The sequence below is a fragment of the Taudactylus pleione genome, unplaced genomic scaffold, assembly GCF_031769625.1.
Source record: "Taudactylus pleione unplaced genomic scaffold, aTauple2 ptg000040l, whole genome shotgun sequence".
NCBI classification, from domain to species: domain Eukaryota; kingdom Metazoa; phylum Chordata; class Amphibia; order Anura; family Myobatrachidae; genus Taudactylus; species Taudactylus pleione.
Genome location: NW_028284442.1, coordinates 8,786,327 through 8,811,248, shown reverse-complemented (window position 1 = coordinate 8,811,248; position 24,922 = coordinate 8,786,327). Strand labels below are relative to the sequence as shown.

General features: G+C 38.4%; 1 protein-coding gene across 1 annotated transcript in view; it reads right to left on the bottom strand.

The window, feature by feature from the left end:
- Positions 1–24,922, bottom strand: part of METTL25 (methyltransferase like 25) — a 326,584-nt gene that overhangs the window by 86,059 nt on the left and 215,603 nt on the right. Inside the window, exons 5-6 of the mRNA XM_088454388.1 lie at positions 17,932–18,567; positions 16,537–16,684 (exon numbers count right to left, since the gene is read on the bottom strand). Of these exons, the coding sequence (XP_088310514.1) occupies positions 16,537–16,684; positions 17,932–18,567 (784 nt within the window). The remainder of the gene's footprint in view (positions 1–16,536; positions 16,685–17,931; positions 18,568–24,922) is intronic.

Here is a 24,922-nt window from a genome sequence, read left to right as displayed (position 1 = left end):
ACTCAAATCCTCTGGATTTATTAGTCAGCGATTTTAAGCAGGTGATGCTCTGTGGATTGCAACTGGCTAAACAGTCAGCGCAAATTGGTTTATTGCCCAGTGTCTGTCTATTTAATAAATGGTCAGCCAATTAGAAGAGTCTGATTGGCCTGCCATCTACTAAGCTACATACACCAGCACCTGTAGTAAATTAGCTAATTTTGCGTTGGGGAGTACTACTGAGCAGTTTGTTGTATCCGATTGTTTGTTTTGTGACTATGTCGGATCAAGATTGAAGAGTAAAGGTAAGTACAAGTTGGGTCTCTCATATCCAAATATTCCGAAATACGGATTTTTTTTTTTTTAGCATGACAGATAGAGAAACTTTTGCTTTTTGATGGTTCAATGTACATAATTATTAAAAATATTGTATAAAACTATCTGCAGGCTGTGTGTATAAGTTGTATATAAAACATAAATGCATTCTGTGTTTAGATTTGGGTCCCATTCCCAAGATATTCATTATGGTATGCAAATATTCCAAAATACGGAATATTCCGATATCCAAAATACCCCTAGTCCCAAGCATTTTGGATATGGGAGACTCTACATGTAATAGTAATACCACTACACTAAAAAAAAATTTGTAGAAGCAAAAAACATTACATGTAGTACGAGAAACAATATTAGTATTTAAGAGGTAAAAGGCAAGAATAAGATTTATTAAAACATAATAAGCCAATATGTTAAAAACATTTTATTTGGAGGCACGTTAGACATTTCTAAGAATAAGGAGAGCATACTATTTGTAACAAGTGGGCACTTAGTTATGTCTAAGACTAAAGGGGCACATTAGTTATTTCTAACATTGAAGAGAGCATATTTTATTGCATTTCTTATACACCCTCTTCCCACCCACACACACACTTCAAAGAGGTTGTGAAGGCAAGATAGCCTTCACAACCTCTGTTATAAAGGCTATTTTCATCGCCCTAAGAAACATTCATACTTTTAAAACACTGCTTACACAGAATTGCATGCAATAATAAACAAGACCATAAGTGACAAATGATAGGAAATTAGCATTAGTAATCCAAAAAGCATGAATAGAGAAAAATATTGAATAGTTTCCATCTGTACTTGAAAAAAATTAAAGGCATTTCAAATCCATTAAATATGAAATGTTGGTTGCTGGGGCAAGACTTAATGTTTGTATATGTAACAAATTTTTAAGCTTTTCATATTTTTGTGATTGTTTCTTAATCCATTTTGTGTTCTCATGCCAAATTTATAGCGTAATACATAAATCACATTCAAAAGTTTTTCTTATAGAATAGCAGCAAAGAACTATAACCCATTCATATGGAGTACTCATGGCAACCTCCACAGAGGTTTAGTGGCAAGTCTTAAAATATCTAAGCAATAATGCACCCCCCCTACTGTGTAATAACTCATGTTACAGAGCCTGATGAAAGAAGAATAACTTTTCAACAGTTAGCTGAAACCTGAGCCTATCCAGATTAATCTCAACAGCCTGAACATTTCCACTGTTCTTATTTCCCCATTCTATATGCGAGTGCAATTTTAATTGTTACTACATTCTGTAATAAACAACTTGATCTATGTTTGGTTTCCTGATCACTAACAATGCCATCCTGATTCGGGCTAAAAAAAAAAAATTATGTGCCAATGAAATCTACCTTAATGATAATGAGGATATTTCTAAATATACTTGGATCTCAATTCTTTAATCTGAGCTATGCATGAAATAGAGTCACTGACTAATGGGAAATGTTTTTATTTATTTAAACAGTACTTCAGCACTAGTTCTCTATATAGCATATAGTATGTGGCATGTTGTAGTATGTAGTGCAAGTGGCATAGTGGGAAGTCAATATAAAATGTCTAGCACCCCTCCCCCAATCCGCTGCGATTCATTGTAATACCAATAAGTTATAGCGCTGACACACTACACTTGCTGTGACTGCCATGCAGAATCTTATCCTAGATTTCACTCAAGGTGCCCCCATCCTCTGGAATTCACTCCCTTGCCCACTCATACATTCAACTTGCCTCCCCAGCTTTAAATGTGCCCTTAAAACATATATTTTTATTAAGATATACCAGCCCTCTAATAAATTGATACTGTTCTCCTCCACTAAATATCCTTCCCAGCTCACCCTCCAGCTATTCACCCCTTTTCTTTAGTATGCAAGCTCTTATGGGCAAGGCCCACCACCCTCTTGTTCTTCCCCAGCACTATCCATGTCATCAGTGCATCGATCCACTTCCTTGTCCTTCAACTCAGTGACTCAGACTGTGTTTATTCACTCATTTGTTGAGTATTGAATTGACTCACCTCTGTAAGCTCCTGTGAGTTTCCCTACACCTGTGATCTGTCCTACCCAGTCTCTGATTTTATGTTTAGTACTTATGCCGCATATTTATGCTTTAATATGCCTTAGCATATAGCATTTATGCCTATTATATGTTATTCACTATAGATTGTAAACTTGCAAGCAGGGCCCTCTTACAGTACATGTTTGTCTTTCTGTTTTTACCTAGTCTTGTTTTATTATTGATTTATTCACAATTGAAAAGCTCAATGGAATATGCTGGTGCAATATAAATAAATGACAATAAAAAAATAAAATAACACTCTGCTACCATGTACTGCCTTATGTACATCTTGTGGCGCCTTCTAAATAAAAGTTCATTATAATAATAGTACAGTTTGCACTTTAATTTGACATCCTGTCCTCTCTGAAATTGAACTTTATTTTCCTTTACTATTATGTTCCAAATCATGCTAGGAGGGATAGGACATCAAATTCATATGCCAGATCCCACTAGCATCATGGACTTCTATAGTCACCTTAACATGGACACAATGACGTTACACTAAACTGCAGTACAAAGGGCACTCTGCTGACTATCTTTCCCACTGTTATTAACCCATCCTGCATGAAAACAACTCAATATCTCAGAGCAGAGTAAGAAGGTACATGTAACCAGAGAATAGTCACAAAACAATTAATAAGGGAAGAGTACCATGCAAACCGCCGTTATCATCTCATCACTATATGACATTAATTTTTCTGCTAGGTTTATTTTCCAACTGTTGTTTGTAAACTGTATTTGTATGCAGGCACCTCCATCACTTTTTAAGCAGTTACTGAATACAGTGAATTTGTGAACGATGCAGCGTTTTGTGTAATAGAAAATTTGACAATCCACTTCCAGACCTTTCCACCAAATTTGGCCACTGTTTTTAAAGCATGGGTATTCCCACAAGTGTAAGAAATAAATTTAGTTTGTACTTTAAATTAACAGCTCTCTATTCACTACTCTGAAAAACATAATGGGAAATAAAGTGGCAGGCATATAATAAACGGATCAAGTTCAGTCATTCATTTAATATTTGAAAAAAAAAACTAAATAAAAGCTACATCACACTAAGATGTATGGAAAAACGTCAATAATTATTTTTCATTTCCCCAGGTTACAATTACATTGCGCCATTCCCTGCTGCTTGTTATAAAAATCTGAAATAGCTATTCAATAAGGATTTAGGTTGCTTATTCTCTTTAGTAACCAATTTGCCTTAAACCACTGTTCCCGACATTCAATAAAAGTACTCTATTTAATTCAAAAGACTGGGCCTCTTTTTTCATTTCCTCCAATTATTTTTACAAGATTTTAACATTAAGATGTTAGACAAACCGAGAAAAAAAAAAAATTTTCATTGCAAAAAAAAAAAGGCTTTGAATACTTGATACCAAAAGATCAAAAACTATAATAAACCAAAGCAACGGGTACACATGTAATTTAATTGGTACTTATTGCTTCAAGAAATAAAAAGCAAACATACTAACATTTGTTGCAATACTATTAACACCGGATTGTTTTCCATTTCACAAAAGTTATTTATTTTACCATAACCTAATTGAGACAGGAGAGTGTTATGAGAAATACATCGTGCGGGTTTTTAGACTGCATGATAAGATCTTTGAGTAAAACACCAGTCAGTATGAGGCCGAAGATTTTTTTGTAACACATTGTTAATGCTATTAAATACAGATCAACAGTCAGTGTGTTGGAGAATTTTTTAATGCCGTTTTCAATAGCATTCTAGAGCTTCCTGTAGACTACTAAATGTGTTCACATGTGGTAAACGCAAACAATGGTATGCTACAGAAACACTGTAAAGGTGCCTACACACTATGTGACGTGCTCACGATGCGATGTAGTGTCAGATTTCCCTTTAACTCTCCCCGGCAGTTGTGGGCACAATTTGGTGTAAAAAGTGTCCAATTTGAACCAACATTCTCATGATCTATCATGCATCGTGTCCGATGTCCAAATCGTGAGATCATGCATGATAAATCGTTAGCTTACCAAACACCTCACGATGATTTGCTGTATTTTCCAAAAAATTTAAAAATGGGCGAACTTAAGTAGGGGGTATATAAAGCGGAAGTCATTTTAGATCTGTGTACTTCTGCTCTGTGACTAGTGATGCTTATTGTATACCTGCTGAATGCTGTACATTGCTATTGTGCTCTACTTTGTTTTGCCTGACTCAACAAAGTGTGTTTTCTATCCTGAATTCTGTGCTGATGGATGCCTATCGGTATAGAGCTCTGCTCGCCTATGCTGGGGTTAAGGTGTTGGAGAGTGCCCAGCAAAGGAGGAGAGCGCATGTGGGACCAAGGAGTGGCTGCTGCAGAGGGATACTCGCTCTCACATGTCCTGGCTGATGGAGATTCGGGAGAACAATTAGGACGACTATCGCAACTTCCTGCGCATGTATGACGACACCTTCCAGGAGTTGCTGAGGAGTCTGGTGACCCATCCAGAAGCAGGATACTAAACTGTGGAGGGCAATCCCTGCTGAGGAGAGGCTGGTGGCTACCTTGAGGTACCTAGCTACAGGAAGGTCACTGGAAGATATAAAAAATGATCTTACAAGTCTGCGCTAATAAGATGTTTCCAGATAACGAACCATTTTCACAGACTCCAAACATATTAGAATCAGTCCATATGAAAAAGAACATAGAAAAAAAGTTACTCTTTTGTCATAAAGTTCTTGCTATAAAGATTGTACACCTTCAGTGCTGAAAACCGATGCAGAGGTGATGACAGTCCCGATCCACAGTGGAAGTAGATTGTAGGAGAATAGTCAAAACGTCCATAAAGAATGCACCCACACTGTGATCACAATAAATGGTGCTTACATGTAAGCTTACATGAATCAGGTATAATGCAAACACGTAGCGGTTTCTTTAGGGGTCTCCTTTAACAATCACAAATCTGCAGATTTCTCATAAGAATAGGATCCACGGCACCCCAAAAATAAAGGGACCAAACAGTCACCACGGATAGCTAATACTCCAAAGTTTATTACAAATACATAAAAACATAGTAAACATACCCTATATGCATCAAACAATCCTACAGCGTGAAGATGGATCCCGGGAATAACGCTAGATAGGTAGGTAGATCGCACAGGGTAGGGAAATAGACAGACACTAGGACGCGTTTCGACGCTCTGCGGCGTCTTTATCAACTTAAATGTCTGTATGAATGAAAAATATAAACCCTAAATAAGATGCAACACATGTAAAATAAACTAATGATACAGGACAATGTGGTATTACTTACCAAACCGTGCAGCATGTGTTATCATACGGCCGCCATCTTGTTTGGAATGACTACATGTCCCATAAATCACTACTGGTATTTAAACCCTATGTTGGATATCCAGATATTTAATTGGACATCACAGTCACATGTCTCCACGTAGGTCCCAATGAGGACATCATCACAGTGCATCACGCACACAACAACCTGACGTGAATCACGTGGTATCGCAAGCGCCATCCAGACAGCAATGACAACGCGAACCACGTGGTATCGCGGGCGCCATTTTGATGGAAAAAAACTACAAATCCCATAAAGCATGGGTATTTAATAGAATGAAAACAGCCTCACTAACTCCCGCATATGTTTGTAATCAACCCGGGCAGGAGAGCTATAATATCACATAATCACTATATCGTAAGATAAAAAATAAACTTAAAACTTATAGTTGCTTAGTAACCAAAAAAGGAGGATATACCAGCAGTATTAAACTTTATGTTAAATGTCCAAATATTAAATTGGACAACTCAGTAATCTATGGGTCTAACTAAAAATACCATTTCACAAAGTACCACTTATAACAATAACGTGGTAAAGAACTACAAATCCCAATCACATGACGTGAACCACGTGATATAACAGGCACCATTTTGATCGTAAAACTACATATCCCATGAATCATAGATGATAACTGGGTTATATCCAATTAATCTCAGAACTGTCTCACTAACTCTGCATATATTTATTAAAACTCCGGGTAGGAAACATGTAGCATCACTTGATCACTATATGTGATCTTATAAATAAAGGCTTAAAAAAGATTTTGAAGAACTTGCAGTTGCCTAGCAACCCAAGAAGGGGAAATTAACCATTGCATTATAGCCGGTTTCCATCTTGTACATAACACAAACATAATAAAAACATACTAAATAAAAAACATATTTAATAAAAAGACATACTTTATAAAAACCACTTAATTTCAAAATCGGAGTTTAATCCTTTAGGTTTAAGTGTCCGAAGATCATATATACAGCGCATTTCTGTTTTGGCGAGTCTGATATCCCTATCTTTAACACGCTAATTGTCCCTAACCCAGACAATGCCACAACAATGTTTCAAACCCTTAATGGAACTATTATGTTTTTCTTTAAAATGCATAGAGAAAGGATGATTCTCATGACCTCTTGTGATATTGTACACATGTTCTGCCCATCTTATTTTTAACTGACGTTTGGTCTTCCCAATATGTGTTAAATCACATTGACAGGTTAACGCATATACCACATAATTGGTATGACAGGTAATGGAATCTCTAATGGGAAAACAATGTCCATTGATGGATACTTCAGTTATCTTAGATTGAGAGATTTTGCATGCCTTGCACATTTTGCAATCTCCACACCTATAAAAACCTTTAGTCCTAGGTAATAGGGGTCTTTCATTAAGAGGTAGTGCACTACACACCAATCTGTTTTTGATGTTAGGAGCTTTTCTATATATAATTTTAGGTTTCACTGGCAATATCTCTTTCAAAATATCATCCTTCAATAGGATTCCCCAGTGTTTCTTGAATATACCTTCAATATGTTTATATTTGTTAGTGAATTGAGTGCTGAAGGACACCATATATAATTATTACGATTTTTATTTCTGTTGTCTTCCAACAAGGACTTCCTGTCTACCTTTTGTACTTCCTCCATATCGCATTTTAATTTTGAAGGACTATATCCTTTTTTAATAAAATTCCCAATCATTTCTTTAGCCTGAACTTCATATGTGGAGTTGTTGGAACAATTATGTCTGAGTCTCAATAGTTGTCCCTTTGGTACATTTTCCAACCAACGGGGAAGATGATTACTTTTTCTATCAATATACGTGTTACAATCCGTAGGTTTCCTAAAATTACTAGTCTCAATCTGACCATTAATCACACAAATTTGTAGATCCAAAAAATTAACAGTATTCTTACTAATGGAAAAGGTAGGGACTATGTTAAACAAGTTCTTATTAAGATATAAACAAAACTCCTTAAGCTCTTCCTCATCCCCATCCCAAATAAATAAGATGTCGTCAATATAACGCCACCACTGCACCAGGTTTGCGCCCCAGCCATGTCCAGACCACACATGAGACTCCTCCCATTCGGACATGAAAAGGTTGGCATAGCTGGGCGCAAACCTGGTGCCCATAGCTGTACCCACAAGTTGTTTATAAAAAACTCCATTAAAATTAAAATTATTATTAAGTATAAAATTAATACCATCAAGAATTAATCTATTAGTAATTTCATCCAAATTTTCTCGTTCTAAAACTGTTTGGATAGCCTCTGTTCCTTGGGAATGGGCAATGATGTATAATGATGATACATCCGCAGTAACGAGGGAATCATTTTCCTTCCACTCTATCTCATTAAGTTTATTTAGAACATCTTTAGTATCTTTCAGATGTGATCTTCCTTTTATGACAAAAGGTTGGAGATAATGATCGATATATGCTGAAAGATTGGAACTAATGGAATTGGTCCCTGCTACTATAGGCCTGCCCGGCGGATCCTGAGAGCTCTTATGTATCTTAGGCAGCAGATACAGCACAGGAACAGAAAAATTCTCATTAATTAAATACTCAGATGTTTCCTTATTAATGGTACCTAAATCCTTACATGATTGAATTAAAGATTGATAATTATTAAAAAATATATGCGGAGGGATCACTTTTCAATTTGGAATATGTCACTCCATCATTTAGTTGTCGTGTACCTTCTTTAATATATAAATCTTTATCCATTACGACAATTCCTCCCCCCTTATCCGCGGGTTTGACAATAGTTTTATTGTCTTGCAAGGATTTTAATGCTTCTGTCTCTTTCTGATTTAAATTATATTTATATTTAAGACCTTTTGATTTCATATGTTCAATATCATTTATTACACTTTTATAAAATGCTTCAACGAAACATCCACGGCTATGAGTCGGGTTGAAAGTAGATTTTTTTCTTAAAAATATTGACAACATTGACATCTTCAGATTCAGAATTCTTTTTGAAAAATCTTTTTAGGGATAGTTTGCGAATACATTTTTGTAAATCTACATATATATCAAAATAATTGACACCATTAGAAGGTGAAAATTTCAAGCCCTTCTGTAAAACTTTTTCCTCAATCTCATTAAGAACATATTTACTAAGGTTAAAGATTTTAACACCCTCCTCAATACATTTAATTCCAGATTCATTAATCTCCATGCCTGAAGTAGTGTCAATATTTTTGACTTTTTTCATGCACTTCTTTTTTCCTGCTCTAAGGCCTTTTTTTCTTTTCTTTTTGGCCTTAGGAGTATTATTTGATTTTTTTAATGATATTTCCTCTGAAACCTGTTCCCCTCTAAAAAATCATCATCATTGCCAAAAGATCCTGTATCGTGCAAGATATCAAACCTATTACGGGTCTTTAGAAGAGGTTCATATCCATTATATGACACAGCTCCTTCTGGAGGGTCTATATGGGATTTTTTTATTCATATTCTTCCTATATGAGTATTTTCTAGTCCTCTTTTAGGACAAGAAAATACTCATATAGGAAGAATATGAATAAAAAAATTAATGCTCATGTTTTAACCAATATCTATTTTTTTTCTAGTTTCCTACTACAGTCGATGAGTGCAAAACCATCGCTGATGACTTTGAACGGCATTGGAATTTCCCTTACTGCAGGGGAGCCATCAATGGGAAACATATCCGCATCACCCCACCTGCCAACAGCGGATCGTACTATTGCAACTACAAGCCAGTGGTGAATGCAAATTACGAGTTTCTCTTTGTGGATGTTTGTAAGAATGGCCGTGCTTCGGATGGTGGGTCTTTCAAACTGACAGCATTCAACCAGAGACTCTACTGCAAAACACTCAACGTGCCGTTAGTATAGGAGACGAAGCACGGCCTAAACTTTGTTTTTGTGGCTGACGTGGCTTTCGCGTTACATGAAAATGTGATGAAGCCATATGCTCAAAGGGGCTTGACCAGAGAAAAGTGAATCTACAACTCTCGGCTTTCTAGGGCACGCCGGATTGCGGAAAATACTTTTGGAATGCTCAGTAACCGGTTCCACATTTTCCACACAAGCATAAACCTGCCAGATAAAACTGGGCTGTGTTGGCGTGCTGTGTTCTGCATAATTTTTTATGGCGCAAAACAACCCAAAGGGCATCAGGCACATCTATACCAGAAGACTCAGACCATCCGGAGGAGATTGCCCTGTTTACATCAGTGGCAGCACCATCAATGCAAGCCACAAGGACTGCAAAGGCTAAACAGGTGAGGGAGGAGTATATGGCCTATTTTAATGGGCCGGGTGCAGTGCCACTGCAGGACGACTTTCTGAGATAATTGACAGTAAAGTGGACAATTATGGAACAAAAAAAAAAAAGGAGCTTTTGTTTTTAAAAGAAAAAAAAAAAAAAAACATTGTGTGTATGCACTCTCACTCTACTTACCAAAACTGCCTCAGACTGTCCACTGAACTTCAGCCGCCTCCTCTTCTCCCTCTCACTCTGCCATAAGGACAAGAGACTGATGCTGTGGTTCTTGTTCCATGATAAAGGACATAAGAGGATAGTACCAAAGGGTGGGCTGATACACGTCATCAGTGGACGCTCCAAACTGTTTGACTCCTCTACCTTCTTTCGTTCTTTGACAAAGACTGTACAGAGATTTTGGATTTTATTTTGCACTCATTTCACAGATGCATCAGCACAGTATTGTCGGCTATATTCCACCAATGTCAGTTTTTTTTTGTCTTACTGGAACAGTCGCGACAGCTAACCCTCCATAGACATTACTTTGCCACCAAAAGCTCCAGGAAGCCAGTGATAAACTCATGGTCCTTATCCAAAGACATAGTTACAGGGGAAAAAAAATAATACATATATGAACGCATTTAATGTTCTCATCATTTTTAATAGTATGGTTAGTTTAAAGTATTTTAATGTTGATATGTTTGGTTGTTTAGTAATGTTGTGTATACGGTAGTTTAACATTTTTAAAAGTTGTTTGTGGTTTGGTTCTTATGGCGTTATTATCCAGATTGTATTTTACAATAATATTTTAAAATTCAGTCAATTATTTTATTCTGTGTTAAATAGGATTTAAATATAGAATATATAGACACATTACACATAGGTGGGTCATACACATTATACACATAGGTTGTCAGAGGGTGAGTGGATCATGCATTATACACATAGCTAGGCAGTGGGTGGGTCACATTGGTGGACAGTGGGTCAGGCATATTCATTGATGGACAGGGTCTGCATATACAGTGCTGCTCAGCAGTACTAGTATCAAATACTCACCAAATAGTCAGGTCGCGCGATCAGGTGTGCTGAACAAGGAATCGCGTCAGTCTTCATCCAAGTCATGATGCTGCACAAAATGGAGACTGGGTGTGTACAGGAGTATGTCAGTCAAGTGACAAAATGGACGATAGATCCAGACTGCAAACACACGTACGATCCGCACCACATCCTGTCCGAGATTGCCAGATCCTACCTGCAGCAGGCAAGATCTGAAGATGTGATGTACGACCAGCGTGTACGCGCATCGGCATCGTGATCGTGAGTGGACATTTTACATGATTTGTCGTTCCAAGGCGGCTAAATCAGGTGAATCGCGTATAATATCGTATAGTGTGCAGGCATCTTCAGTCATCAATGGGTATTGTATCCCTAGAAACAATCATTTCTTGTATTTGCTGTAAGTTGAAAAAGACCACTGGAACGGAGTCCGTACATCAAACACAATCTGGAATGAGTACAAACCATGCTTAATATAGCCCTTTTGATGGAGAATGTACCCCAGCCCCTTCAAAGTAATAAAAAGGTAAAAATGTATTTTATGCTTGCTACTAACAGTGATTGCATTGACATTACATTATACTGAGTGTCAGGTTTGGATTACTTTTTTAACCCGGTGTGGATGCAGGAGATGAAACTGGAACGGGTTTGCAATACTGAAATGCAGCAGGTTTAATGGGAGTAATGGAATTCATGAAATTGTGGCAGAAACAAACAAATCCAAGTGATGCGTTGCAGAGAAACAAGTCAAATTAGTGAGGCTGGAAACAGGTGTTTAGGCAGAGAAAACAAATCCAGTGGAGGTGTAACTGAGGAACAGGGGTCTGAAGTGCTGGAGTAGGTTCTGAGTCCGGAGAGCTGGAGAGTACACAAACCAAGTGGTGAGTAATGGGGTATAGCAGGGTAGATGTGGGTATCTGGGAACAGCCTGTGATGGAGACAGAGCAGGAGACTGAGGATTGCTGGGACTGCTAGTAACAAATCTAGCTAAGGAGCACAGAGAACTCTCACACAGCTTGTACCCTAAGTACCATGGGAATGTGCATGATAGGCTGCTAAGAGTAAACACAAGATGCTCCAACCTGACTGGCCCATTCAGGTCACATGTCCAAAACCAAGATGGCGACGCCCAGCAATCCCCAGTGTGGCAGCGCTGCCAGTCTTACCTGTCACCACATGGCTCGTACCCCTCAGACATCCACGCGCACCTCGTACCAACCTAAAGACACCAGCACCCCCTCCGGTAGGACCGCACCAAAGCACCCGCACAGGCAGAGACCGCAACTCACTAGGCACAACAACTCTGGTCGTTACACTGAGTTATTCAAAAAGTTGGATATGCGCCAAAAGAATAGATAATCTATATATACACATAGATCCCTTTTTTTTTTTCATACACACAGTACTGTGCATAAGTTTTAGGCAGGTGTGGAAAAAATGCTGCAAAGTAAGAATGCTTTCAAATACAGAAGTGTCAATAGTTTATTTTTATCAATTAACAAAATGTTAAGTGAATGAACAGAAGAGAAATCTAAATCAAATCAGTATTTGGTGTGACCTCCCTTTGCCTTCACAACAGCATCAATTCTTCTTAGTACACTTGCATACAGTTTTTGAAGGAACTCTGCAGGGAGGTTGCTCCAAACATCTTGGAGAACTAACAACGGATCTTCTGTGGATGTAGGCTTGCTCAAATCCTTCTGTCTCTTCATGTAATCCCAGACAGGCTTGATGATGTTGAGATCAGGGGTCTGTGAAGGCCATATCACTTCTAGGACTCCTTGTTCTTTACGCTGAAGATAGTTCTTAATGACATTATCTGTATGTTTGGGGTCGTTGTACTGCTGCAGAATAAATTTTGAGCCAATCAGACGCCTCCCTGATGGTATTGCATGATGGATAAGTACCTGCCTGTATTTCTCAGCATTGCTAACCACCATTAATTGTGACAAAATCCCCAACTCCATTTGCTGAAATTCAGCCCCAAATTTGCAGGGAACCGCCACCATGCTTCACTGCAGATTACAGACACTCATTGTACAGCTCTCCAGCCCTTTGGGTGCTGGAAAGAGGTAAAATAATGTACCGCCCTTTGGGGTTTAGCTTAAATCCACAAATGCAAAATACACAATCATGGATGCCGCAGCATGCATCTCTGCCCACCATATGTAAGACCTTCAAGCCTGCATTCTTTGCTATTGTAATGAGGTATACAGTGCATCAGGAAAGTATTCACAATGCTACACTTTTTCCACATTTTATGTTACAGCCTTATTCCAAAATGGAATAAATTAATTTTTGTCCTCAAAATTCTACACACAATACCTCATAATGACAACATGTAAAAAGTTTTTGAGATTTTTACAAATTTTGCCTATATATTTCAGTCTCTGGGACTTTGTTGATAATCCACAATGTATATGCTCCATGCCATCACTTGGCATGCTGCTTACCTGTAACAAAATGTTGTTGACGTAAGGACATAAAAGAATTCTTTTCATCTTTACTTTGCTATTACTATTGCTAGGACCATTGTGAAGGCTCTTGTCTTGTGATGGTATTGTCTGAAGCTGCCTAGTGGATGCCTCACGAATCCCAATGTAAACCTTTTCATAACGGTTGTAAAGACCCGTGCACCTGTTGTTGTTAAGGTCCATTCTTCTTCAAATCTGGTGATAATGCTTATAGCCACGGTTTCTTCAAAAGAATTAAACTATTTAATCATTATTAGCACGAAAATCTTAAAAAGGTTTCCTTGACTCTTTGCAGTCAAAGTCACTGCCTTGAAAGTCCCCGTGTGGAACAGGTTGCCAGGGTTCTTCCAGGCTTGTACAGTTTGGCCTCTCTGCTATCAGTGCTTAACTCCCATTGTGCATGTCCTCCTATTGGTCTGTCTTATGGCAACCATACCAACATTCTTCCAGATAATTTCCATATATATGAGAGCGAGAGAGAGTCATTTTTCTCCAAAATGAGTTTAATACTACACACTCAAAATGTGGGGCATGCTAAGATGCAAAAGGAAAGAACTCTTTCTGGTGCGCAATTGCATATGATCATTTATTTGTGAATATATAAATTATTATACACCAATAAAAGATAGTTGAACACGTATGTGCTCATTGAATTGTGACCACGCTCAAATATAGACATTCAAAATTTGTGTTTAAAATACATTTACTCAGAGTGAAAAGATTGTAAAAAATATATTCAGTGGTCTCTAATGTAGTAAACATGAATGTGGAGTATTCAATAAATATGTAAGAGGCCTAACTTACATATGTGTCCACTGTCATTGTAGCAACAGTGACATTAAGCAGTCCTTCTAGACGTGTTTAGTCCTGTGAGTTTACTCATGCTGAGCATCTTTTAGTGTAGGTGTGTGAAATAAGCGGCCCCCCAGATATTGTAAAACTACACTTCCCAGCATGCACTGCCACGGTTTTGCTATTTGGCCATGCTGTAGAGGCCTGGCAGAGCATCACCAGGGATGAAACCCAGCGTCTGGTGAGGTCTATGCGTTCCAGACTTCAGGCTGTAATTGCCTGCAAAGGATTTGCAACAAAGTATTAAAAAGTGAAAGTTAGATTTAGGATTATTTAGTTTGTCCCATTACTTTTGGCCCCTTAAAAAGTGGGAGGCACATATAGAAACCGTTGTAATTCCTACACCGTTCACCTGATTTGGATGTAATTACCCTCAATTTAAATCTGAAAGTCTGCAGTTAAAGCACATCTTGTTTGTTTCACTTCAAAACCATTGTGGTGGTGAATAGAGGCCAAAATATGAAAATTCTGTCAATGTTCCAATATTTATGCACCTGACTGTATATTAGTTATAACCTGATGTTATTTAATGCATAATAGAATATTTGCTTCATATATATTAGGTTTAAACTAGCAATTGTCGGCAGGTAAAAAAACAAAACAGAACAAGCAGGAAAGGAGGGAAAAATAATGCACCCTTAAGAGTAACAAACTTACACAGTAGAATTTAGTTGAAATCATTTACCTCATATTTATTTGTTATGGTTTAATTATTTTAGTTTTAGTTATCCTCGAATACTACAACCTCGTCCAAACGTCAACTGGTTGTAAATGCCACATCAAGCCTGATCATCTCCACTCGCTTCATGCTACTGTGCAAATCCCTACACTTGCTTCACAAATCTTCCACAGACCAATGCAAAATAATCACTGCCACCTACAAATCCATCCACACCACTAACATTCATACATCTCTACCTGCATCTGATAACACACTGCATCTGATAACACACTGCATCATGCCCTCAAGATCTGCCTCTGGCTGCACCTAAATTCTTTACCACTCCAATAACACTACTAACTCCCACCATATTAAACAATCCCCTATCACATTATAAGATTCTCATTCAGCCTACAAATCTTTAAATGCTCTCTGAAAACCCACCTGGTACACCCTAGCTACTGTCCCAATCTCCACTCTGAGTCAAACCCGCTGCCTACTTGTTTGTAAGCTCTCACATGAGTTGACTAGCCACATGGAGTACTGTGGTGCCTTACAAATCAATAAATTCAATGATAATTTGATTTATGAAACAAATGGACCAAATGCTGCAGCAAAAGGTGCTCCATTATGTAAAAGCATAAATATTAAAAGAACTTCAAGTGATTGACATTGTTCCTGAAGCATTACATAAATTAAAAAAAAAAACAATTTATGTTTATTGGTTTTGCACTGTTAAATATACTTGTATTTCTTAATTTATAATATTGACATAATATAAACATAACAAAAATACACATTACATAATATAAACAAAACAAACATTTAACAAGCAATGCACCAGATTTCTATATTTAACACAATCGGGGCCAGGACTTGCCACTGGACATATGGCTCACCAGCGATGTATAGCACTAAATATATATATATATATATATATATATATACACATATATATATACACACACACAGATATAGATATATATCTATCTCTATCTCTCTCTCTAACGTTGCTCTGCACCTCTATGGGGCGAAAGCAAGTGTGTTGCGCAGCGCCCGAGAGAGCAACTCAATTGCTGCTCCGTTTGGGAGCACACAGCCGCCGGCGCTGACATTTCTACTTGCAATCAGAGTTGGCGAGCAGAACTAACTAAAAAAATTACATATTTGAGCACTAAAAGGGGACTTTTCGCATCCGCGACAATGTTAAGGCTAGTGCTGCTCCTCAACTCTATGGGGGGGAATTAAAGTGTGTTGCGTGCAACGACCACGAAATGGTGCCCGATTGTTTATTTTGTTTGGGCATGCACTGCTACCGGCGCTGACATTTCTACTCTCAGCCCACCAAGCTGGCGAGCAGAAATGAGCGAAAAGTGAGTAAAAAGTGACCTGTTTGAGCACTTTTTGCGGGCGCGACAATGTTCCGTCATTTTGACGGGCTACTAACTAGTATTAAGCACCTACTCTCTGAAATTCCACCTGACCGCTAATAAATTAAATGTCAAGCATACAGTTCATCAGGCAAAACACAAATAAGTCAACCTTATTTTTAAACTTTTACAGCAACAATAATCAATGTACCTTCTTCTACATTCTCAAATTGTTCAGAGAGAAAATGGTAACAGCAACCAACACTGCACACGGCTTTAATTTCTGGTTTTGCAACAAAAATCCGCAGAGTATTTGGAGCAAGGTCGCCACACGTATGCAAACCAACCATGATGGATTCCTAGGAAAAGAGAAAGCATTTGTTATAAAGCATAAATCGAAGATTTTCAAAAACATTGATTACAATGTATAGTAAAATATTTTAAAACTAGTTTTAACATAGAAAAGAGAATGTTCACAAAAAGCACCAAACTGAAAATTACATATAAATAAAATAGTTTTATTTGTTCCTTCCAAAAGGGTTTAACTATAGAACATCCAAAACATGTAGTGGTATATGTAATAGCCTGTAAAATTCAGGTTATTTAGCTGCTAAATTTAAAGCGCCAATTTAAAAAAAGGGCAAAACCAGGTTAAATTACAAACCAATAACACCCAAGGCTAAATTACCAATTTATTGCTGCTGCCTGCATCTTGCAGACTTTATAAATAAATATATATATATATATATATATATATATATATATATAGTACCCTGGGCACTGAGGGTGGACAATACCTTTTGTATTCTCTATTTGTGCATTATACTTCAAATATGTGTTAATGTAGATTTTCTCTTTTGTCTGTTACATTTTATAAAAAACAATAAAAGATAACTTCTATTTAAAATATGCTGAAAAGTTTATGGGCCTGATTTACAGCTATACGATGTGCTGATATTTTTGCATCTGAGGAGCACTGCGCCTGTTTGAAAGTACATTACTGCAGTCACACGTTGCAAGTATTTAATCGCAGTGTGACTGACAGTCAGGGAGCATATTGGAAGGGGCAATAGGGAATGTTAGCTGAAAACGCAGGTGTGTCTCAACCATTTTGGGGACATGTCACATCCTGCGTCTGAGATCCTGTATGCAGTTAACATGTCCCCAGCTTCGCAGTTACAGCAGCCATTCTTAGTGACCATATGGAGTCTATGTTTGCCTGATCTGCGTCCGATGCTGCATAGGTGTACAATGTTGCAAACAGCTGTGATGGCTCTGGCCTCAGCACAAGTCCTGGCCACTGTTGCATTAGCATATTTTGACATATCCACGGGAAAATCGCAGCTACGGCAGCAATAGCATCCAGCTCTGAATCTGGCCCATTAACAGTAACTAATTTTCATTACTTTTGTTAAAATAGTAAATTGCAACATTAGACAAACATATTCCGATATATAAAAAATATTAGAATTCACAGCATATAAATTAAAAGCGCAAAAACAAAAGAAATGTAATCCTTCTGTGCTATGAAATCAATTAAAGCTTATTCTCTGCCTAGAAAATGACAGCTGTTTACACTTGTGCAGAAAGATGAAAGCAACATAACCTCTAGATCAGTAATTATGTCATGAAGCTCTGTGTCAGCGGTGACATAGGAAGTGAGAGGTGAATAAACATGAGACTCATTCAATTTTTTTCCCTTGATGTTCTCCATTTTCTTTTGTTCTTTTTCTTGTTCGCTAAGAACTTTGGAAACACTTTCTGACATGGAGGTCAGTTCAACAGCCCCAGCCGGCAAGATATCCAAAAAGGAGAAAGTGCTGTCAGAAGCATCAGCTGTGTCTGTATTGTGTGTTGCATTACTGGCCTGATTACTTTCCATACTGTTTGTCAACTTAGAGAAGTCTGAAAACAGGCTAGTGTCGTCATAAACAAGTGAATCTGAAATGGATCTTTTCAACCTTAAATCACTCATTCGGTGTCTTGAAATGTCTCCATCAGCATTAACATCCTGACAAGTGTTTTTTGGCAATAACGTTTCTTTCTTATGGTCAGATTTCAGCGCCTTTGAAGTGGTTCTGGCATCAGTTTTATAGACTTGCCAATATTTTTTCAATTTCCGGTTTCTCTTGTTGGCTCCATCTGTATTGCTGCGAGAAGAGTCAATCCCATAAACTTTTAGGTCATATCGCATGGATAAATATGAGCTTAAATAACCTTTTCCAGCGCCCAAGTCTATGACCTAGGAAGAATGGAAACAATACATAGTAACTAAATCAAAACAGTGTAGGTCTTACTATGTCTATTTAATCATCCATCTAGAATTCTTATGAATTTTAAGATTACATGTCTATAAATATTAATTTGACAGTATATTTTAGGCAAATAAATTAATGTGTCGTAAAATTTAAACAAAAATTAAAATGCAATATAAAGAAAATAAGGAATTGACTTAAATAAGGTTCCAAGTTCTGTTTATAATATAAACTGACAAAAAGGTAGCTGCTGTGTGATTAGTAACACATAGAACATACCAAAATCTATATGCCAGTTTCTTATTTCCATTACAAAATCATTAACACGCAAATGGATGCCACATTTACCACTGTTAGGATAAATGTTTTGGCACGTATGACTAAAATGTTTAGGAACATATGACATTTGCATTCCCAATCTCCCATCCTAGCCCTACATAATCACGGGCACTCGTAAAAAAGGGGACTCCCCACTTAAGAACTTTTGAACAAAAGAAGTGCCCATGGGCACTGAGCAGGGGGCAAGCGGGTGCTACTTACCCGGGCCCTTAGATAGGCACAACAGTCAGTGCTCCTGAGGCATCCAGGGAAGGGGCGATCAGTGCGATCATCCCCACCTGTAAACCTCTGCCCTATGCCGGTGGTTCAGGTGCCGTAACATAAAAACTTGTGCTGTATTTGGTGTTGTTGACTGTCTGTAGTATCCTAAGTGCCAGCTGATTACAAACAGGCACCAACACCCAATAATATAATGTAATTGGTTTAACACTCCATTTAATACTTTATTAATCAATAGATCATACTTACCTACTCTCCCAGACCTCAAGAGTCTCGGGTGGCTCACCCGGAAGTCTGGAAAAGTAAGCGAGTCTCGCAGAGCCCCCCACTTTGTGAATTAAGTGAGTGGTCGGGGCGGCTAGACAATGCTATACGCACTGAATCACATCATCATGGCCCCGCTCCACACTCTACTATGGTAGATATTATGTCTTTGATAACTATCTATAGTTTCCTTTCTCTTTACTTTCTTTCTCAAAAAGAATTGAATTAACTTCTCTGTTCATTACCCTTATCCTTTGCAATGTGTCTATCTTATTTCAGTTTATATAACGGTCACACCACCCACCCTCATTTTCCTTCTTACATTGCCAGGTGTCCACTCTGCATATCATCACTGACACTCTCGATGCATGACGTCACTGGCGTGGCATAATAAAGGAGCACTGTTGTACAGTTACGTAAAAGTTGGGCAGTACAGGAAACGGCAGTAGCCACCCCCGTCTTTTTTTTGGGGGGGAGCCAATATTTGTTTTTAAAGGGCCCTTTCTCTGGACAGGAACAGTAAAGGTATGAATATAAGTAAAATCCTAATTGCAGTGTATAGTTATTACTACACACACAGCAATAAAACTGCTTCTCTCCCTCTGTGCAGCAAAAGTGCTGTAGGTATTATGTAAATGAACTGTTGGTGTGAGATTGTCTGCTCAGAGTCAATGGGGTAGATGTATTATAGCGGCACTTAACGTGCTGCTATAATGCTTCCCGCTTCGCCTCTTTACCGAGGCGAAGCAGGAAGCACTACCGATGAGATGTATAAACATCTCATCGGCCGGAGAGGGGGAGCGTTAATTCCCCCCTCCGGCGCTACCCGCTAGAGCCAGCAGCGCATCAGCCTAGTGCTGATGTGCTGTCTCTCTCTCCCGGCCGGCTCCACTGAGCATGCGCGGGATCTCACAAGTATCGCGAGATCCCTGCGTGGAGCCCTGGAGCCGGCAGCAGGGACAGTGCTGTCCCTGCTATGGGGATAGGCTAACGCCAGGCTGTAGCTGTCGATAACGACAGCTGCAGCCGGCCGAACGGTCATGCTTTATGACTGTTGGCAGGGCCATGTACGATCTTATAGATAGCAGCGCAGATAATGACAGGGGTGCACAGCGCCTCTGTAGTTTACCGCCCAGACCCCCGATCATACATCGGGGAGAAGCGGGAGCAGCGCACATAACGTGCGCTGATACAGTTTCTGGGCTTCGTACATCTCCCCCAATGTGCTGTAAGCACACAAATAGATGATATAACAAAATGGTTCCTGATAGTGTAAAAGATGTCATTATGGTTGGCAGAAGAAGGAATCCTCTTCTCTCTGCAGCATAAGGAGAGATAGGAGTTTCCCAACTGAACAGGATATGGAGCTAAGATAACATTAGGCGTCTCCAGCGCAGAGAAGGGAATGGTATAAAGCTGGGTACACACTGGAGCGATGTGTACCCAGACGATGTCATATGACGGTAAACATATCGTATCCGCAGAACACATCAGAACAATGTAATGAAGGACAAATTAAAAAATATAACAACGTTATCGCTAATGCAAACCATGAAATGATTAAAAAATAAAACTTCACAAAAGTTTAGGGAACCACTATCACAAGATAAATGGAAATAAAATTAAACATAAAACAAAACCATAAAAGTCTTACTTAAACTATCACGGCACCTGTCCACATCCGCAGGCAGTGAAGAGTGAATCCTGATAGTGTAAGCAAGTACACGCCTGCTCATTGTCTCATTACTGCTCGTAACTAGAAGATGAATAGATTTATGCTGCCATGCATAAAGGCGAATAGAGGAAAAAACTATATTGGGAACACACAGTAATTGTAAACATATGTATTGTTTTAATGTGCAATCATGTGATGGCGGCAAATCCCCTTCAAGCAGAAGGTGGGGGGATAACTTTTAGTCCTAGATTTCAGAGAAACTTAAGAGTCAGATATTTTGTATAATTGGCATTGTTAACAAAAATGCTTAAAAAGGTACTCTACTAAATATATATGACATAATAAAGATAAAATAACTTGCAAAATACACAGACATACAAACTATAAATAATCTAAACCCCTAGCACAAGGACCCTTTCAGCCAATGTCTATGCCCCAGCAGTATAAAAGTGCCAGCGACTACACATACCAGCCTGTACTCTTACAACCATTGGCGTAGCCAGCTTTTAACATGAGAGGCAGTGAACATGGAAAAATAAGGCCTATCAGGCATCCATATGCCCCCCTCTGTATGTTCTGTATTGTGGCCCCCATCTGCATTGTACCCCGTCACCTGATTATTCTGAATATCCCTGCCACCCTCCCAAAAAACCCAACCTGTATTGTGCCTCTCCCCTCAACTGTATGTCTTTATGTGTAACCATCAATGTCCATGAATTTGTATTGTGCCCTCATCTATATGTTCTTTACTCTGCTGCCCCCACCCCATCTGCATGATTTGTATTGTTCCCTCTCCCCCACGTCAGTCTCTATAGTTTGCCTCTGGGAACCTGGCGCCTGTGTTATGTTCCTGGAGACATCTCTAGTTTACATGCGCAATTCGTTAGGAAAAAGGCCACCACACAATTTTCCCAGCCACATTATCCTGTACCTTCCAGTATGTTTGCTTAGTGCAGAAATTATAATAGACTACACAAGAAATTACTAGGCTAGTAAGACTTCAAATATATAAAATATTACATCAAGCAAATCACCAATATTTTATTCATATTGTCCACTAATTACGTACATAATATAGAACCTCTAATGCCCAAAGCTATATACCAACAGTAACCATGTGTGTCTAAAATATAATAACTAAGCAGTGCAGCAGTTCTTTAGATCTGTCAACACCTAGTATATTACTGAATACTCAAACGGATAACTTCGCTGCCAGGGACAGAGAATAAATGGATATAAACAGCTTGAAAGGCCGATACATATAGTTCACAAAGTGCATGAATGAAAATTAAGCATAAATTGTTAAAAATGAATAAAAAGAAACATTTTGTTAAAAATGAATAAAAAAAAAATAAAAAAAAGATTTTAATGTGAATCATCATATAGAGTAAGATCATTACATTAAGATTTTTTATACAGTGGGGCAAAAAAGTATTTGGACAACCACCAATTGTGCAAGTTGTTGCACTTTAAAAGATGAGAGAGGTCTGTAATTTCCATCATAGGTACACTTTAACTGTGAGAGACAGAATCAGAACAAAACATTCCGGAAATCACATTGCATGATTTTTAAATAATTTATTTGTATATTCTTGCAGAAAATAAATATTTGGACACCTACCAACCAGCAAGAATTCTGGCTTTCACAGACCTGTTACTTCTTCTTTAGGAAGCTTATCCTCCACTCGTTACCTGTATTAATGGCACCTGTTTGAACTGGTTAACACTATAAAGGACACCTGTCCACACCCTCAAACAGTCAGACTGCAACCTCTCCACCATGGCCTAGACCAGAGAGCTGTCTAAGGACACCAGGGACAAAATTGTAGACCTGCACAAGGTTGGGATGAGCTACTCGACAATAGGCAAGCAGCTTGGTGAGAAGAGATCATCTGTTGGCGCAATTATTAAAAAACGGAAGAAATAAAAGATCACTGACAATCTCCCTCTACCAGAGGCTCCATGCAAGATCTCACCTCATGGGGTATCAATGATCTTGAGAATGGTGAGGGATCAGCCCAGAACTACACGGAGGGAGCTGGTCAATGACCTCAAGAGAGCTGGGACCACAGTCACAAAAGTTACCATTAGTAACACACTACGTCGTCATGGATTCAAATCCTGCAGCATCCGAAAAGTCCCCCTACTTAAGCCAGTACATGTCCAGGCCCATCTAAAGTTTGCCCGTGACCATCTGGATGATCCAGAGGAGGATTGGGAGAATGCCATGTGGTCAGATGAGACGAAAATAGAACTTTTTGGTATAAACTCTACACGCCGTGTTTGGAGGGAGAAGAATGAGAGGCATCCCAAAAACACCATACTCACTGTGAAGCATGGGGGTAGAAACAGCATGCTTTGGGGAGACAGGAATACTGATCCGTATTATGGAGAGGATGAATGGGGCCATGTATCGTGACATTTTGGGGAAAAACCTCCTTCCCTCAGTAAGAGCATTGAAGATGTAACGTGGTTGGGTCTTCCAGCATGACATTAACTCCAAACACACCGCCCGGGAAACTAAGGAGTGGCTCTGTAAGAAGCATTCCAAGGTCCTAGATTGGCCTAGCCAGTCTCCAGACCTCAACCACACCGAAAATCTGTGGAGGGAGTTGAAAGTCCGTGTTGCCCGGCAACAGCCCCAAAACATGACACATCGAGAAGATCTGCATTGAAGAGTGAGCCAAAATACCTGCTGCAGTGTGTGCAAACCTGGTCAAGAACTACAGGAAAGTTTGACCTCTGTAATTGCCAACCAAGGTTACTTTACAAAGTATTGAGTTAAACTTTTTGATTGTCCAAATATTTATTTTACGAAGAATATACAAACAAATTGTTTAAAAATCATACAATGTGATTTCCGGAATTTTTTGTTCTTATTCTGTCTCTCACAGTTAAAGTGTACCTATGATGGAAATTACAGACCTCTCTCATCTGTTAAAGTGCAACAACTTCCACAATCGGTGGCTGTCCAAATACTTTTTTGCCCCACTGTATACCTATCACTTGTTAGGTGGAAGTCCTTACCTCCCTAGAACAAATTACTGCATGTTTGCAAGTCATAGATTCTTGAAAATGTTTCAAACAGTATTTAATATATGTTAAAGCCCTGCCACGATCACTCTATAGTGGCTTCAAAATCATCCACAAAATTTTTTAGAGAGTAACACTGCAGTCACACATAGCTCTTTTTGATATGACCCATAATAATGCAACAACAAGAACAAACTTCCAACTCACCCCCCCCCTCATAAGAGATTTGCCAGTGTAAAGTTGAGTACAGTACTGATAAAATTCATTACTGCTTTAGAACTTTACCACAAGGCACAAAAAAACACCCATAGGACACGTGAACTGGTGCAAAACACGTCATGATTTCAATGCTCGATATTTTGTAATTAAATCTATTTTTACACCACTTTATGGACTTATCTGCCAACAAATTCTTAACAATCTCCCTTTAAATTTACAAGTTCTAGTTAGTTTAGCCTGAAAAAGTAGCAGAAACAAATACAGATTTATTTTTACAATGCAAGGCACAGTTGTGTGCAGCTTGAAAGCTTTTATAACCCTTCAATATAAATAGTTTATTTGCTGGGGGAAAATAATTTGAGCATTTCATAGGCAAATCAATAGAAATGAATAAAATGCACCTGTGTGTTATATATTAAATGCAGAATAAGGTAAAAAGCCTTGTAGAAAAATCGCCAAAACAATATCAACAAGATCTCTACTGTTGCAAAGAGGTCTACACGCCATAGAAATGTTATTCACAAATAGTGCTGCCTAAAAAAAATATGGCAAACATTTATGTATTTTGCCAGTAAACTGAGAAACATCTGAAT